An 18,999-nucleotide genomic window follows, 5' to 3' on the forward strand; every position below is an offset into this window, starting at 1 on the left:
ATCAAGATACAGAAAATTACCATTATTAACACAAAATCCTTGTGCTACCATTTTGTAATAGCTCCCATTTTTAACCCATCATCCACTGATTTGTTCTGTTTCTACAGTTTTACTTTTTCTCCCAGAATATCATAAATGGACTCTAACAGTAAGTAGCCTTTTGAGTTTGGCTTCTTTTACTTAGCAAAATGCATTTGAGATTCATCCAAGTTGCTGCATGTATCATAGTTCATCATAGTTTTTATTGCTGAATAGGATTCCATTGTATGGATATACCACAGTTTATCTATGCACCAGTTGAGGGACATCCTCCATTTTTATTTTCCTCTACTGTTAATGGTCTAGTAAAGGGCAGAGGTGAGATTTTACACCCAACAGGAAAAAGTTCCTTCTGAAAAGTCCAGCTTACAAGTATATGCTCCCGGGTAACATGCAAGTAGTTATACCAGGATAACTTACTTCTTGTCCTTTAAACTATAGTTAAAATTGGAGTTAATCATAAGTGAGCAGTATATCAAAGGAATAGATGTTTGTCCTGAGTATAGTTAGATGATATCCTCAGATCAGACCTGACAAATATTCTGGAAGCCAAATCATTGGCAGAGTATTAAAAATTTCTTTAGTTAAAAAATACTGAAAAAAGTAAAAATCAGCCCAAATCACACTTTTAAAATTCTTATAAAGCAAAAGTCCCCTTTCAGCCTATCCAATCCCACCTCTAAGAGGTTTACAATTTGGTATGTATATTTCCCAGCTTTTTCCTAAGTTTTTTCAGAAATCTATATATACATATATGATACATATACAAATGCTTTTGTTTATAAAAACATATTCACGTTATACATATTTCTTACTTTTTAACTTAATACAAAATCCTGGACATCATACAGGTTAGAATGTATTCATAGATATACCTCATTATTTTAATGGCTGTAGATATTCCACTAAATGGATGTGCCATAATTTATCCATTCTCATACTGATGGACACTTATGTTGTATCCAGTGTTTGTGTGTGTGTGACTTTATTAAAATGTAACTCAGATACCATAAAATTCACCCAATTGAAGTATATAATTCATGGTTTGCAGTATATTCACAGATTTGTACAATCATCATCACAATCAATTTTAGAACATTTTCATCAAGCTCTAAAGAAACCCCATACACTGAAGCTATTACCCCCAGCCTTAAGCAACCACTAATCCACTTTCTGTCTCTATATATTTGCCAAGTCTGGACACTTCATATAAATGGAATCATATAATATATAGTCTTTTGGAGTGACTTCTTTCATTTAGTATGTTTTCAATGTTGTAGCATTATTATCAGAAGTGTTCCCTCTTCTACTTTTTGGAAGAGTTTGTGAAGAATTTGTACTAATTCTTCTTTAATATTTGCTAGGGTTAATCTGAGAAGCCATTTGAGTCTGTGCTTTTCTTTATGGGTATTTAAAAATTATTAAGGAAACTCTTACTATAAGTACTTTCTTTGCACTCCTCCATTGGTTTTAGTAGTTTGTATATTTCCAGGAATTTATCCCTTTCATCTAAGTTACCTAATTTATTGTCATCACACAATTGTTCACAGTATTCCTTCATGATTTCTATTTCTGTAAGTTTGGTAGTAATGTTCCCTTCATTTTTTATTCTGGTAATTTGAGTCTTCTTTTTTTTCCTGGTCAATCTAGTGAAAGGTTTGTCACTTTTGTTGATCTCTATATAGAATCAACTTTTGGTTTCATCAACTTTCTCTATTGATTTTCTATTCTCTGTCATTTATTTAACTAATCTTTTATATTTCCTCCCTTTGGTTTGTTCTAGTTAGTTTCCTCCTCTTTTTCCAGTGCCTTAAGGTATAAAGTGAGATTACTTTTACATTATCTTTCTTCTTTTTAATTATAGGCATTTGTACTTGTAATTTTCTGTCTAAACATTGCTTTAGGTGCAGCCGATAAATTTTGGTATGCTGTGTCTTCATTTTCACTCATCATAAATTAACTTTGCAATTCCTTCTTTGACTCATTGGTCATTTAAAAGTGTGTCTAACTCATATTTGTGTTTCCCAACTTTCTGATATTGATTTCTAACTTCATTTCATGTGGTCAGAGAACACGCTCTGCATGATTTCAGTCCACTTAAATGTATTGGTTTGTTTTATGGTATGTGATATGGCCTATCTTGGACATGTTTCAATTGCACTTGAGAAGAATGTGTATTCTGCTCTTGTTGAGTCAAGTGTTCTACAAATCTCCTTAAGGTGTAGTTGACTTATAGCATTGTTCAAGTCTCCTATTTACTTGTTCATCTTCTGTCTAGTTCTATTATTAAAAATAGGGCACTTAATCCCCCAACTCTTATTGTATACTTTTATATTTCTCCATTCATTTCTGTTTTTGATTCATGTATTTTGGTGCTCTGTTGTTAGGTGCATATATTTATAATTGTTATATCATTTGGTAGATTGATTCTTGTATCAGTATAAGATGTCACTGTTTATCCATACTGACTTTTTTGTTTTAAGGTCTATTTTGTCTGATATTAGTATAGCTGCTCTAGTTTTCTTACAGTTGCTGTTTGCCTGGTATTTGTTTTTACCCTTTAACCTTCAGTCTGTATGTTTGAATCGAAAGTGTGACTCTGATAAATAAGTACAGAAGTAAGTCTTGTTTTTTTCCCAGTTTGATTTCTGCCTTTTGATTGGATTGTTTAATTCATTCATACTTATTATTATTATTATTAATTAGGTGGTCTTACAACTGCTATTTTACTGTTTCTTTCCTATTCTTTATGTCTCAAGCTTTTGTTTTATTTTGGTTTCTCCATTCCTTTTTTTTTTTTGCCTTCTTTTGCATTGAGTATTTTTAATGTAACATTTACATTTCTTAAATAATATATTCACTATACATTTTTTAGCTATTTACTTAGTGGTTGCTCTAGGGCTTACTATACACAACTTAATTGGCTTCAGATATATATATATACACACACACACACATACGTACACACACTAAATTCTAATGAGATATAAAAAAACATATTCCTATATAAACATTCCTTTTCCCAGTTTTTATGTGGTATTATTGTTACTATTATTATTATTTCTACATGTTATAAACCCAACAATACATAGTTATAATTATTAATATAATTTTGCCTTTTAAGGTAGCTGAGAGAAGAGTAAGTATATATTTATAGATGTTTTATATTAAACTTATTCCCCATTTCTTGTTTTCTTCATTTGCTCCTGGATTTGAGTTACCATCTGGAGTAATTTCTTTAGTACAATACAGCTTTGTTTTCACCAACTTCCTTTGTCCTGTTATTAGTAAATATATTACAGTTTTGTATGTTATAGATCCAGCAATGCAACTATATACATATTGTTTTATAAAATTACATTTTCAACCAATTAAGAAGGGAAAAATGTATTTAGACTGTCCTTTATAATTATATAATTACCTTTACCCGTGCTATTTTTTGAGTGTGTAGATGTAAATTACTGTCTGAGGTCACTTGCTTTCCACCTGCAGAACTTCCTTTAATATTTCCTGTAAGTCAGATCTGCCAGCAACAGATTTTCCCAGCTTTTGATTATGTGGGAATGTCTTTATTTCATCTTCATTTTTGAAAAACAGCTTTATTGAATATAGGATTCTATATTGATAGTGTTTTTTTTCTTTGAGCACTTTGAATATGTTATCCCACTGCCACATCCATTGTTTCTGATGAGACATCATCTGTTAATCTTATTGAAGTTCCCTTGTAAGTGATGCTTCATTTTCCTCATATTGCTTTCAAGAGTTTCTCTTTGTCTTTGGATTTTAGCATTCTTATTATGGTATGTCTGTGGATTTCTTCCTGTTTATCCTATTTAGGGTTCATTGAGATTTCTTGGATGTGTAGATAATGTTTCTCATCAAATTTGGGTTGTTTACAGCCATTATTATTGGAATATTTATTTCTTCTCCTCCTTTCTTTCTCTGGTATTCCTATTACAAGTACATTGGAGTGCTTAATGTTCCTATACCCTGATAAATTTTCATTTTTTTCCTTTCTGTCCTTCAACCTGGATACAATCATCACAATCCAGTGAGGTAAGTAGTATTATTATCCTCATTTTCATTGATGAGAAAACTGAGGCTCAGATTAAGTGACTTGCCAAGGTCACAGAGTGGTAAGTATGGCTGTGAAGTTCCAACAGGTCTGACGTCAAAGTTTGTACTACTTCCTCTATATCATATCATCTTTCTAGTCTCCAGCAACTATAAACAAATAACTGGGGATTTGGTGCTGGCTGCCTGTCTTCTAGAGAGCTCTTTTTCTTTTAGTATTCTTTGCTAGTAAGTTCCTCTTCTAAAATTCATATATCTAATCCTTAACATATTAGACAATAATTCAATGTTTATTGCTTTGAATTCAATGATTACTCAATGGTAGCTAGCTTAAATAACTATGAGAACATTAGTAGTTTGATCTAAATTATTTCATTAGAAAAAATATATAGCTTTTTGAAGACACTGACAACTTAATGTGGAAGTGCTCATTAAATATGTTGACTGACTTATGAAAACTACCTACTGTTACTGCTGATAGTTCTCATTTAACAGCATTTACTGATGTTTAGACCTGGGGTCCTGGTCATTTATTTATGAGGTGAATAAAATTAGGGCCAAATGGGCTCCAGAAAATAAATATTTCAAAATGTAATTAGTTTTTTTTTTTTCAGTTCTGTATATAGGAGGCAATCTTGGAAAGAATGTTATCTCAAGGGACAAATATTTAAGACCTCATATAAATTACAAAGATTAAAAAAATCCTTGGAAATAATCCATTGTAATTTATCCTGAGAAAATTATACTCTTTGTACCCTACCCTTCATACTCAGTATACAGTCTATCCTGTGGTCTTTGATTATAGAAAATGTTTTCTACCAATTCTTTCCAAAAGCTGAAAGGGATGACCTTAATTAGACTTCCTCTCCCTCGGTCTGTTTCTTTTGTTCAATTCCAAACAAATTGCTATCTATACACAAATCTTAGATCTAAGATTCTGATGCAAGAAAGACCTCCTGGGACTCACAATCTATATGTATTCTAGCTACCACTGATTTCTGTAGTGCTATCTGTAGTAGATGATATTATAGAAGTAGTATGGAGATCTGACCGTTGCTTTTTGTTCTTTCCAAATTCTATCACTAATATTTTCCCACGTAGTTTATATCCATTTACCAGACGCAATGCTTGCCATGCTATTTCCTTATCTAAAAGAGAAAGAAAAAATATCAGTTTACATATGGCTTAAAAATTCAATTCTATTCCATATCTAATTTATGTTGTTTTTGCCTTGGAGTTAAGTGTAGGCTATAAGGTCATAAAGTTATTTGGTTGTATTGTGTTTTCCATAATCTCAAATTTGTATAACTCAGCAAGATTAAAGTAATGGTTAAGAATAATGACAATAAAAACTTAAAATACTTTTGAGAGTGTCTCCTAATTCAATGATACAGGGAAAGAAACAAGGATATAGACAGTGTGCTAAAGAAGGCTAAGCTGTAACTAATAATACACAAGCCTCTATCTTAGATAACAGATTATAGGTATTGTGAGAATGAATGATATCATTTTCAAAATGGGCAACACAAATAAAAGAAGTTATAGTATTGGGGACATTTTGCTACTTTTTCCTTTTGGTCAGAAAGTGGTTTTAGAAGCCCTCATTAGGACAAATAAGTTTAAGAATCCTTATAGGCATATGGAAGCTTGAGGGGTGACAATATATAGTGTATAGCAGGAGGATTCAACTTATGGGTTTAGAGCTTGGATGTAGGATACTAAGAAGGAGTGGAATTATTGCCCAGAGCCTATGAAATCATAAGTAGAAAAGCAATGTCTTTAGATTGAACCAATTTATGTCTCACATGTGTATACACTACAAATTTTCAAATGTAGATAGCTGCTGTTATAATTAGTTAAAACAGCTATTTATTTAAAAGTACTTAGTATATAAAGACTTTTAATTACATATCTTTTCAATTAATGGATCATATTAGGTGGAGGTGCAGGAAATAATTTTTTAAGTTGAAAAGAGTCCTAACACTTAAAAAAGACTGAAAGCCACGAGTGTTGAGGATCCACAAACCTTCAAAGAGATCAATGAGATAGGACAGTGCAGAGGTGTTTGGTATTGCTCATGTGTACAAGCACTTGCCTATAAATAGATTACTAGGCTGTATATAAATGATGATGGTTTATGGATAATAAAAAATACAGGTCCTACCCAACCTCAACCATAAAAGAAAGATAGTCTAGTCTGTCATAGAAACTGAAATTCCTATGCAGGTATAACTTGTTTAATTGCACTTTGCTTTATTATGTTTTGCAGATATTGCATTTTTTACAAATTGAAGGATTGTGGAAACCCTGCTCTGTCAGATGATGGTTAGCATTTTTTAGCAATAAAGTGTTAAGGTATGTATATTTTTTAAGACAAAATGCTATTGGCACACTTAATAGACTATAGTATAGTGTAAGCATAACTTTTATATGTACTAGGAAACCAAAAAATTCATGTGACTTGCTTTATTGAGATGTTCACTTTATTGTAGTGGTCTGGAACCAAACCTGCAGTATCCCTGAGGTATGCCTGTATTATTCCTCCCTTTGGATTAGGATACTGAAGTCATGCATTAAGATGCAAACAATAGTTAAAAGAATATATCATCCATTAATTAGTTATGAATTACTAGTGAATTAGCATATTAGCTTGCAGTCTCTTAGTCCTAAAAGAATAGGGCATAAGGCAAGTACAGGTGTTCTGATCAGAATACTAATATCTTAATAAGTAATGCAATTATAACTTGGACTAGAAATATTACTTTTAGCAAAGGGAAAATAAATTTTGATAGCATGAGAAGGAAGTGTCAAGACTGGGGCAAACTGAGGACAATGGGGTAAGGTGGTCATGCACTGTCAATGGAGAAGAGGAAGCACAAAATGGAGGATAGAAGAAAATTAAAAATATGTTTTCCTTACTTCTCTTACCTTCTTCCTATGTGCTTCTTCAAGCACATGCTTCTCACGTGCTGTGGAGAAATCAAGGGGCTATATCTAAATTAGAGAGGGTATAAGTACTCTCTAATGAACTGATGCTACAAATGAGTAATTATCCAGATGAAGCTACTTACTGGGAAAGGTGATAAAAGCTTGCCCCCTCATTCGTCCAGTCATCATTCGGAATTGAATTGGAGGTCCTTTTTTCTCCTGGAACCGAGCGAATAATGAGACAAGATCTCTTTCAGTCACCCGAGGACTAAGGTTCTTCAGGTATAACACCTAATATAAATCAAGGATCAACAGAAATATCACATGAGGGAGGTAAGGCAACTATTTCATTGCGGTAAGAATTAGTTAGTTTCAGATAAAGATGCTGGATTGAACACATACATCTAATTTCATTCCTTTCAGAAAACTCTCTAAAACTATAGGGGCTTTTTTTTTTTTTTAAAATACAAATCCACAAGGTCAGGAAGAATAGGGAAAGGAGGCAATAGCAACAATATTCTAGAAGCTAGAAAATAACTGGATGAATGTACTCAGGAAAGCTGAATCTTAAACCAGCAGTGGGGAAAGCCAGGAACTAATCCAGTCTATACCTAAGAAACCTAAAACAGTTCAGGAACTGGTATTTTTCAGGTGCCTCTTGAAATGGATGTAAAGAGATGGGATTAAGATAAGGTGGTTAGGCTGAAAGCTCTTTGAAAACCAACTAGATCTTTAAACATCCTCCCCTACAATATGCTACTAGACCACTCCCAATCCTGGTGAATATTGGAGGTTCATTCTCTGAATATGGGTAATGCTAGACACAGGTGGGGATATGAATGTTATTTCTGAAAACAGGGAGATTAAGAGAAATAATGCATTCTGAATGGTGAGGACACCACAAATACTCCCTGCCATTTGACTCCTATAATTCTGGTAGTACCCTCTCAAGTAAGAGTTCTGAAGTGTCTTCTCTGGTGAATCTGATTAGCCTCAAGAAGAAAAATCTAAAAATGCTGATTTGGGGTGGGGAACTTCTCTAACAAATGGACCAGCCAGATGACTTTAAAGTGAAGCTCAAAGTCAATAAGGACCACTCATGTGCTCTGAGCTTCCAATCTGTTTTTTGGACCCTACTCATAAATACGAACATGGATTATCAGACATCTGAGGAAAGCCTCTAATGTGAAACAGAACAAAACAAACTAAGAAATGAAAGTAAATAGGAGAAAACAGAAACCATATAAGGAGGAAAAAAACTTCAAAAAACCATCACTAATATCCTCAGAGAAATAAAGAGACAATACTCTATCTACTAGGAATGGGATGCTATTTTTTAAGAAAGTAATAGTCAAGAAAACAAAAAAGAGCTCATAAGTGTGATTGAACTTAAGTTCTTATCAGCTTAAAATAGATTGTTATAAGATGTTTTAAGTAAGCGCCATTGTAATCATAAAGAAAATACCTACAGAAGACACACAAAAGAAAATGACAAAGGAAAAAGCACATCATTATGAAAAAAATCCGTGAAACACAAAGGAGGACATCAAGAGAGAAAAAGAGAAACAAAAGAGCTATAAGACTGAGAACAAGTAATGGCAATAGTAATTCTTTCCCTATCAATAATTACATGTAAATGGATTAAATTCCCCAATCAAAGACATAGAGTGGTTGAATGAATGAAAAACAACATCCGATTATATGCTGTCTACCAGAAACTCACTTTAGATTTAAGGCCGTACACAGGCTGAAAATGAAATAGTAAAGAAAGATATTCCATACAAACTGTAACCAAAAAAAGAGCAAGGTTGGCCATGCTTATATAAGATAAAATAGACTTTAGGTCAAAAACTGTCAAAAAAGACAAAAAAGGACATTATATAATAATAAGAGTCAATTCACCAAGAAGCTATAATGACTATAAATATATATGCACTCAATATCAGAGCTCCTAAATATATGAAGCAAACATTGATAAAACTGAAGGGAGAAAGACACAGCAACACAATAGTACTAGGAGATTTCAATACCTCACTTTCAATAGCAGAAGAAAAACTAGAATATTCAGAAATATGTGGAAAATAAACAACATACTCTTGAACAACTAATGGCTCAAAGAAGAAATCTAAAGGGAAATTAGAATACCTTGAAACAAAATGAACATAAAACCACAGCATACAAAAATTTATGGGATGCAGCAAGAACAGTACTAAGAGGGAAGTTTATAGCAAAAAAAACCCACCTACATTAAAAGAGAAGAAAGATCACAAACAACTTAACTCTACACTTCAAGGAACTAGAAAAAAAGAACAAACTAAGCCCAAAGTTACAAGCAAATAGTAAAGATTAGAGTAGAAATAATCAAAATAGAGATTAGAAAAAAATAGAAAAATCAACTAAACTAAGGGTTATTTTTAAAAAGATAAAAACTGACTACCTTTATAGCTAGACTAAGAAAAAAGAGAAAGATTCAAAATCAGAAGTGAAAGAAGAGACATTACAACTGATACCACAGAAATAAAAGGATTGAGAGGCTACAATGAACAATTATATGCCAACAAATTGGATAACCTAAAAAAAGGATAGATTCCTAGAAACATACAACCTACCAAGGTGAAATTGTGAAGAAACAGAAAATCTGAATAGATGTATATAACTAGCAATAAGATTGAAACAGTAATCAAAAACCTCCCAACAAAGAAAAGCCCAGAAACAGATGGCCTCACAGGTGAATTCTACCAAACATTTAAAGAAGAATTAATGCCAATCCTTCTAAAATTCTTCCAAAAAAGTTGAAGAGGAGGAACACTCCCAAACTGATTTTATGAGGCCAGCATTACTCTGACACCAAAAGCAGAGAAAGACACTACAAGGAAAAAAAAAATACAGGCCAAAATCCCTGATGAATACAGATGCAAAAATGCTCAACAGAAAACTAGCAAACTGAATTAAAAAGCATATTAAAAAGATCATACACCATGACCAAATGGGATTTACCCCTGGGATGCAAGGATGGTTCATATGAAAATCAATCAGTATGATACACCACATTAACAGAATGAAGGATAAAAACCATAATCATCTTAATAGTTAGAGAAAAACCATTTGAAAAAATCCAACATTCTTTCATAATAAAAATGCTCAATAAACTAGGAATAGAAGGAATTTATTGATATTGACTATCAACATTGATATTGACCTTGCCAATGATTTCTTAGATATAATATCAAAAGCACAAGCAACAAAAGCAAATATAGACAAATGTCATTACATCAGTTAAAACCCATCTGCACAGCAAAGGAAACATTAGCAAAGTTAAAAAGCAACCCACAGAATGGGATAAAGTTTTGCAAATCACATATCTAATAAAGGGTTAATATCTAAAATATATAAGGGACTCCTAAAACTCAAAAGTTAAAAAAAAAAAAGTGTTGGTGAGGATATGGGGAAATTTTAACCCTGTATACTGTTGGTGGGAATACAAATTGGTACAACCACAATGAAAAACAGTATGGAACATCCTTTAAAACTTAAAAATAGAATCCACATAATACAGCAATCCCACTTCTGGGTATATCCCCGAAAGAACTGGAATCAGGATCTGGAAGAAATATCTGCATTCCCATGTTCACTGCAGCATTATTCACAATAGCAAAGACATGGAAACAACCTAAATGTCCATTGACAGAGGAATGGATAGATAAAATGTGGTGTATAAATACAACAGGGTATTATTCAGCCTTAAAAACAAAGGAAATCTTGTCATTTGCTACAACATAGGTGAACTTGGAAGACATGGTAACTGAAATACACCAGAAACAGAACAAACAGTACAGGATCTCGCTTATATCAGGAATCTAAAATAGTCAAACACATAGAAGCAGAGAGTAGAATTTGTTTACCAGAGTTAGGAGGAAGGGTAATAGGGGAAGTGTTCATCAAAGGGTACATAGTTTCACTTATGCCAGATGAATAATTCCTATAGATCTACCATACAGCATAGTGTATACAGTTAACAATACTGTATTGGATACTTAAAAATTTGTTAAAAGGGTAGCTCTTATGTTGAATGATCTTATCATAAGGAAAAAGGAGGGAGGAAATTTCTGGAGGTGATAGTTAAGTTTAGGGCATGTATTGGTGATGGTTTCACGGTGTATACTTATCTTCAAACTCATCAAGGGGCATAAATTAAATATGTACAGCTTTTCTGTATGTCAAACACTTCAATTAAAAAAAAAAAAACTTAGCCAAGGAACTGAAGGACCTGTACACTGAAAACCACAGAACATTGCTCAAAGAAATAAAGAAGACACAAATAAATGCAAACATGTCCCATGCTTATGGACTGGAGGACAATATTGTTAAAATGTCCACACTGTCCAAAGTGGTCTACAGATTTAATGCAATTCTTATCAAAATCCCAATGGTACTTTTTGTAGAAAATAGAAAAAATAATCCTAAAATTCAGAAGGAACCAGAGGAGACCCCGAATAGCCAAAGCAATCTTGAGAACAAAACTGGAGGCCTCACACTTCTTAATTTCAAAATATATTACAAATGTACAGTAATAAAAACAGTATGATACTGGCATAAAGTCAGACATGTAGACCAATGGAACAGAATAGAGAGCCCAAAAATAAAACTGCACATATACAGTCAACTGATTAACAAGGCCGGGGACGGGGGTAAGAATACACAATGGGGAAATAATAGTCCCTTCAAGAAATGCTGTTGAGAAAAGTTGATATCCACATGTAAAAGAATAAAACTGACCTCTTTTTTTATATCATACATGAAAATCAACTCAAAGTGGATTAAAAATTTAAATATAAGATCTGAAACCCTAAAACTTCCAGAACAAAACACAGGGGAAAAGCCTCATGACATTTGCCTTGGCAATGATTTATTAGATGTTACAGCAGAAGCAAAGACAACAAAAGCAAAAATAAAGAGGGACTACATCACTAAAACACTCCTGCACAGCAAAGGAAACAATCAGCAAAACGAGAAGGCAACCTACAGAATAGAAGAAAATATTTGGAAACTATATATCTGATTAGAGGTTAATATCCAAGATACATAAGGAACTCCTGCAACTCAGTATCAAAAAGACAAATAACATCCCCAAATGGGCAAAAGACCAAAATAGGCATTTTTTCAAAGAACACATACAGAAAATGAGTATTGATGAGAATGTGGAGAAACTCAAACCCTTGTACACTTTTGGCAGGAATGTAAAATGGTGCAGCCACTATGGAGAACAGTATGGAGGTGCCTCAAAAAGTTAAAAATAGAACTACCATATGATCCAAGAATCCCAGTTCTGGTTACTTATCGAAAATAATTAAAATCACAATCTCGAAGAGATATCTGAACTCACATGTTTATTGCAGCACTGTTCACAACAGCCAAGAGGTAGAAACAACCTAAATGTCCATCACAGATGAATGAATAAAGAAAATGTGGTATATACATGCAATGGAATATTATATGGCCAGAAAAAGGAAGGAAATCTTGTCATATGCTACAGATGAAACTCAAGGGCACTATGCTATGTGAAATAGGCCAATCACAGAAGAAAATACTGCATAATTTCACTTATATGTGGTATCTATAGTAGTCAAACTCATGGAAGCAGAAAGTAGAATGGTGGTTGCCAGGACCTGGGGGGATAGGGAAATGGGGAGTTGCTGTTAAATGGGTATAAAGTTCAGTCATGCAAGATGAAAATTTTCTAGAGCACTGCTGTACAACATTGTGCCTATAGCTTACAATACTGTAATGTACACTTGAAATTTTGTTAAAAGGTAGATCTCAGGTTATGTGTATTTTCCTGTAATAAAAAAAAGATGGAGGTGAAAAAAGAGATCTTTATATATGAGCTAGCGTAAGTTATATCCTTTATAGCTTAAAAGAACTTGAGAAAAATTAAGACAGGAGTAGCAAAAGCAAGGAGCAGGAAAATAGAGCCCACTTAAATGACTTATCTATTGAAATGTATGAGTAAATATATTAAACACTGTAATAAGCAGCAGATTCTTTATGTCTGAAAGCTTTTAGAAGCTGGATATTCACATATTTAGCATTTAACCATACTCATCTTAACAGCAAGGACATAGAATAACTGCTTTGTAATTCACTTAAGTAATTTCAGGTGATCCAGAGTTCTGGCTCTGAAATATTCATCATGAAAACATCATCAAATTAAATAACCATAGAAAGAGAAGGGTATGTGAAACATACTTCAAGTTTCTCACCAAGTAGGAAAGATCCATACTAAGATTGTTCCCTTTGATATGAACATTTTTAAAAAATCAAGAGGACTTCTGGTCAAGGTGGCTTGGTCACTCCTTGCGTGGATGCATCTTCTCTGCTCCAAAAATATACATACATACATATGTACATACATACATACATATATCCACATGCATGGGTATGTATGTATGTATATATCCACAACATATATATATATTCATATATACAAAGATACAAAGATACAGCTAGGCTCAAAAACAAGATAAACATTTCTGTGAAACAGAAAAGTAGAAACTCCAAGTGATAATAGAGGATGAAGCTCTTCTTGGTATCCCTCTGCAATAAACAGTATTGTTTTGTATTTTTTGAACTTTATATAAATGGTATTATACTGTATGCATTCTTCTACAGCTACCTATTTAATTAAAAAAATACTTTATTTTTTTAACCACAGTTTTAGATTGAGAGAAAAACTAAGAAGATAGTACAACGAGTTCCCATATACCCCACACCCAATTTCTCCTATAATTAACATTTTATATTACTATGGTACATTTGTTAAAATAAATGGAGTAATATCAATATACTGTTATTAACTCAAGTCCTTAGTTTATTTTGATTTCCATATTTTTCCCCAATGTCCCTTCTCTATTCCAGGATCTCATCCAGGGTATCACAGTATATTTAGTTTTCTTATGTCTTTAGTCTCTTCTTGGCTGTGGTAGTTTCTCAGACTTTTCTTGTTTTTAATGATCTTGACATCTTTAAGGAGTACTGGTCGGGTGTTTTGTAGACTGCTCCACTACTAGAATTTTTCTGGCATTTTTCTCATGGTTAGATTGTGTTATGGATTATTAGGAGGAAGACTACAGAGAAAATGTGCAACTTTGATCACATCACATCAAACATACATACTTTCAACATGATTTATGACTGGTCCTGGCCATGATCAACTGACTGAGGTAGCGTTTGTTAGGTTTCTACACATTTTTTCCCCTGAATTCCTACAGTGAACTCTTTGGAAAGAACTCACTCAGAGTAGCTCAAAACTAAGGAGTGAGAGTTATGTTTCCTCTCCTTGAGGTGGAGCATCTACATAAATTATTTAGAATTCTTCTTGGGATATTTGTTTCCTCTCCCCCATTTATTGATTTACTCAATCATTTTATTATAAATATGGACTCACAGATACTCTATACTTTGAGTTATAATCCAATATTAATTTGCTAATTTTGTTGCACAAATTGTTCCAGTTTTGGTCATCAGAAACTCTCAGATGGTTCCTGTGCTTCTCTGATTCATCCCCAACAATGTTTTCATGTTGTTTTTAGCACTTCTGTACTTTCTGGCACTATAAAATGCTCAAGGTTCATTCTGTATATTTTCTGCTCCAGTACTAGAATCAGCCATTTCTCTAAGGAATTCTGGCTCCTTTTATTAAAGAATGGTATTAGAAACTAAGATCTGGGTGCGGAACATGTTTGTTGCTATTGGAGTGTCATTTCATTTAGACCCGTTCAGCTGACAGAGAAAAAAATTATGTTTACACTAACTTGTGTATATACACTTTTTCTGTAAATATTTCAGTGTGTAACCATCTATATCTATATTAAGTTAAACATGAGTTCACACTGTCTCCAACTTTAAACCCTTATCACATGGATCATTTTAGTTTCCTCCCTTTGCTTTTCTGTAAATCCCAACAGTGAAAAACCTGGCTCCTACCATCTACCATCTACCATCCATTTACTTAATTGCTTCATTTCATTATATATGAATATCAGTAACAGAATTGTTAACCTGCACCCCCATGGAACACAATGTTATCAACTAGGGTACAGTGATTATGTACAGTTCTGTTGCCATTAGTCTTCCGGACTCCACACATTTCCAAAGATATTTAGGTCAGCACCATTTCATCCATACCTTCATTCAGGTTGTGTCATATATTTGTAACAGATTCTCATGTCATAGTCTGCATTCTTTCCAGGGTCACCTCAACCTCCTAAACAATTTTTTAAAATATCTGTATACATTAAAGGTGACTCTGCATGCTGTTTTATAGGTTTTGACAGATGCATTTTTTGCATTCACCATTATAGTATCATACAGAATACTTATATTGCCTTAAAAATCCCCTGTACTTCACCCATTCCTCCCTCTCCCTTAATCCCCTCAAACTCTTGGCAACCATTGATCATTTACTGTCTCTACAGTTTTGTGTTTTCTGGAATGTCATATAATTGGAATCATACAAGATGTAGTCTTTTCAAACTGGCCTCCTTCACTTATTAATATGCATTTATAGCCCCTCTATGTCTTTCTGTGGCTTGACAGCTCATTTCTTTTTATTGCTTAATTAGATTTCATTATATAGAAGTAGCACAGGTGAATGTATCCACTCATCTATTGAAGGACACCTTGAAAGCTTCCAGTTTTTGGCAATTATGAATAAAACTATTATTAACATTCACATGCTGGTTTCCGTATGAATATAAGTTATCAAATCAATTGGGTAAATAATAATGAGTTCAATTACTGGACTGTATGGTAAAACAACATTTAGCCTTGTAACAGACTGTCAAACTATCTTCCAAAGATGTGCCATTTTGTATTCTCACCAGCAATGAAAGAGTTCCTGTTGCTCAGCATCCTCAAGAGTATTTCGTATTGTCAATCTTATTGTGAATTTTAGCCATTCTAATGGGTGTGTAATGGCATCTCATTATTGGTTTATTTTGTAATTTCTTGTTGACAAGTGATGATGAGCTCATTTCCATATGCTTATTGACATGTATATAACTTCTTTGGTCAGGTGTCTGTTCTTTTGCCCATTTCTTAATTGGGTAGTTTGTTTTACTACTGTTGAGTGTTAGGAGTTCTTATGGATACAAGTACTTTATTATACATGTTTTGCACAAGTTTTCTGTGGCTTGTCTTTTGATTCTTATAAAAACATCTTTCACATGGGGGTGGGGTATAGCTCAAGTGGTACAGTGCATGCTTAGCATGCATGAGGTCTTGGGTTCAATTCCCAGCACCTCCATTAAAATGAATAAATAAAGAAACCTAGTTACCCTCCCCAAACCAAAAAAACAAACAAACAAAAAGCATCTTTCACATAGTGGAAGTCTATAATTTTAAGAAAGTCTGATTTATCAATTTTTTTCTCTCATAAATCATGCTTTTGGTGTTGTATGTATGTTGCTGTATGTACATCACCAAACAGAAGTTCACTTAGATTTTCTCCTGTTTTCTTCTAAAAGTTTTATAGTATAGTTTTACATTTAGATTTATAATCCATTTTGAGTTAATTACTTTGAAGAATGTACGATCTGTATCTAGATTAATTTTTTTGCATATGGATATCCAGGGGTTCCAGCACAATTTGTTGAAAGACTGTCTTTTCTCCATTGAACTGCCTTTGCTCCCTTATCAAAGGTCAGTTCACTATATTTGTATGAGTCTATTTCTGGAGTCTTTATTCTACTCAATGTTTTTTTTAAACCAAAGATTATAATTAGTCTTAAAGTTGGGTAATATCAGTCCTCCAACTTTGTTCTTCTTCTTCAGTATTGTGTTGAATATTCTGGATCTTTTGTCTTTCCACATAAACTTGGAATTCGTTTGTCTATATCCACAAAGTAACTTGCTGGGATTTTGTTGGGACTGTGTGGAATCTACATATTAATTTAGGAAGAATTGATATCTTAACAATATTAAGTCTTACAATCCATGAACACAGGCTATCTCTGCATTTATTTATATCTTCTTTAATATTTCAGCAGTGTTTTATATTTTTCTGCATATAGATCCTGTACATATTTTGTTAGATTTGTACCTAAGTATTTCACTATTTTGTGGTGCTATTATAATGAGTGTTGTGTTTTTCATTTCAATTGTTCATTTCTTGGTATATAGGAAAGCAATTGAGTTTTATATATAAATCTTATATCCTCCAACCTTGCTATACTCATTAGTTCCAGGAGTTGTTTCATGTTGTTGATTGTTTGGAATTTTCTACATAGATATACATGTCACCTTTGAACAAAGACAGTTTCATTTTTTCTTTCCCAATCTGTGTGCTTTTTGCTTCCTTTTCTTGTGTTATTGCACTAGCTAGCATTTCCAGTACAATACTGAAAATAAGTGGGGAGAGGGGACATCCTTGCTGTGTTTCTGATCAGAGGGGAAAGCATCCAGTTTTTCATCATTAAGTATGATGTTAGCTGTAGGGTTCTGTAGATATTCTTTATTAAGTTCAGGATGTTCCCCTCTGTTTCTAGTTTGTTGAGTTTTTGTCATTAATGGGTGTTTGTATCTGGTTAAATGCTTTTTCTACATCATTTGAAATGATGATATGATTTTTCTTCTTTAGTCTGTTTATGTGATAGATTACATTATTGATTTTCAGAAGTTCAATCAGACTTGGACACTTGGAACAAATTCCATTTGATTATGATATATAATTTTCTGATACATTGTTAGACTTGATTTCTTAATATTTCAATTATTCAATCAAATATTTTGATCAAATATTTTCATTTTCCTAATACAGTAGCCCCCTCCTTATCTGCAGTTTCACTTTCTGTGGTTTCAGTTACCCAAGGTCAACCATGGTCTGAAAGTATTAAATGGAAAATTCCAGAAATAAACAATATATAAGTTTTAAATTGTACAATGTTCTGAGTAGCATGATGAAGTCTTGTACTATCACACTCCATCCTGCTCTGTACCACCCAGGACATCCCTTTGCTCAGCATATTCATGCTGTATATGCTACCTACTCCATTAGTCACTTAGTAGACATCTTGGTTTCAGATCAACTGTTGCAGTATTGCAGTGCTTGTGTTCAAGTATCCCTTATTTTACTTAATAATTTCCACAAAGCACAAAAGCAGTGATGCTGGAAATTTGGATATTCTCTTACTGTGCCTAATTCATAAATTAAACTTTACCTTAGGTATGTATGTATAGGAAAAAACCCAAAGTATTTATAGGGTTTAGTATGATTCATGGTTTAAGGTATCCACTGGGGGTGTTGGAATGTATCCCCACTAAATAATGGAGGACTACTGTATTTAGGATTTTTGCATCTATGCTCATGAGAGATACTGGTCTGCAATCTTTACTGTAATGTATTTATCTGGTTTTGGTATTAAGTTAAGGCTGGTCTTAAAGTAAGTCAGAAAGTGTTCCCTTTGCTTCTACTTTCTGGAAAAGATTGTAGAGAATGGGTATCATGTTATATTCCATTTCACCTCTCTTTTAGCATATCAATTATACTTCTTTTTATAACTTTTAGTGGTTGCCGTAGAGTTTGCAATATAGATTTGCAATTAATCTAAGTCCACTCTCACATACTATACCACTTCACAGATAGTACAGATACCTTATAACAGTTATATACACCGAATACAATTCCTTCCTTCCATCAGTTATAACATTCCTGCCATTCACTTCACTTATCCATATGCTCTGATTACCTACCACATTGCTGTTATTACTTTGAACAGTGATTGTTTAGATCACTTAAAATAATAAAAAATATTATTTTACCTTCATGTATTCCTTCTCCTATGCTCTTCCTTTTTTTTTTTTTTTTTAAATAGAGATCTGATTTTCTGACCTATATAATTTTTCTTCTCTTTGGAGAACTTAAAAAAGAATTCTTGCAAGGTAGGTTTACTGGCAACAAAT

The 18,999-nt window shown here is 33.1% G+C and overlaps 1 protein-coding gene across 2 annotated transcripts in view; it reads right to left on the reverse strand.

Moving 5' to 3' along the window:
- Positions 1-18,999, reverse strand: part of RBM41 (RNA binding motif protein 41) — a 57,060-nt gene that overhangs the window by 206 nt on the left and 37,855 nt on the right. For both annotated transcript variants that reach the window (XM_031445715.2, XM_010987752.3), the window contains 2 exons: positions 7,185-7,332; positions 1-5,261 (listed from right to left, as the gene is read on the reverse strand). The exon at positions 1-5,261 is cut by the window's left edge and continues 206 nt beyond it. In XM_031445715.2, coding sequence (XP_031301575.1) covers positions 5,095-5,261; positions 7,185-7,332 — 315 coding nt within the window. In that variant the 3' untranslated portion in view covers positions 1-5,094. The remainder of the gene's footprint in view (positions 5,262-7,184; positions 7,333-18,999) is intronic.

The sequence above is a fragment of the Camelus dromedarius genome, chromosome X, assembly GCF_036321535.1.
Source record: "Camelus dromedarius isolate mCamDro1 chromosome X, mCamDro1.pat, whole genome shotgun sequence".
NCBI classification, from domain to species: domain Eukaryota; kingdom Metazoa; phylum Chordata; class Mammalia; order Artiodactyla; family Camelidae; genus Camelus; species Camelus dromedarius.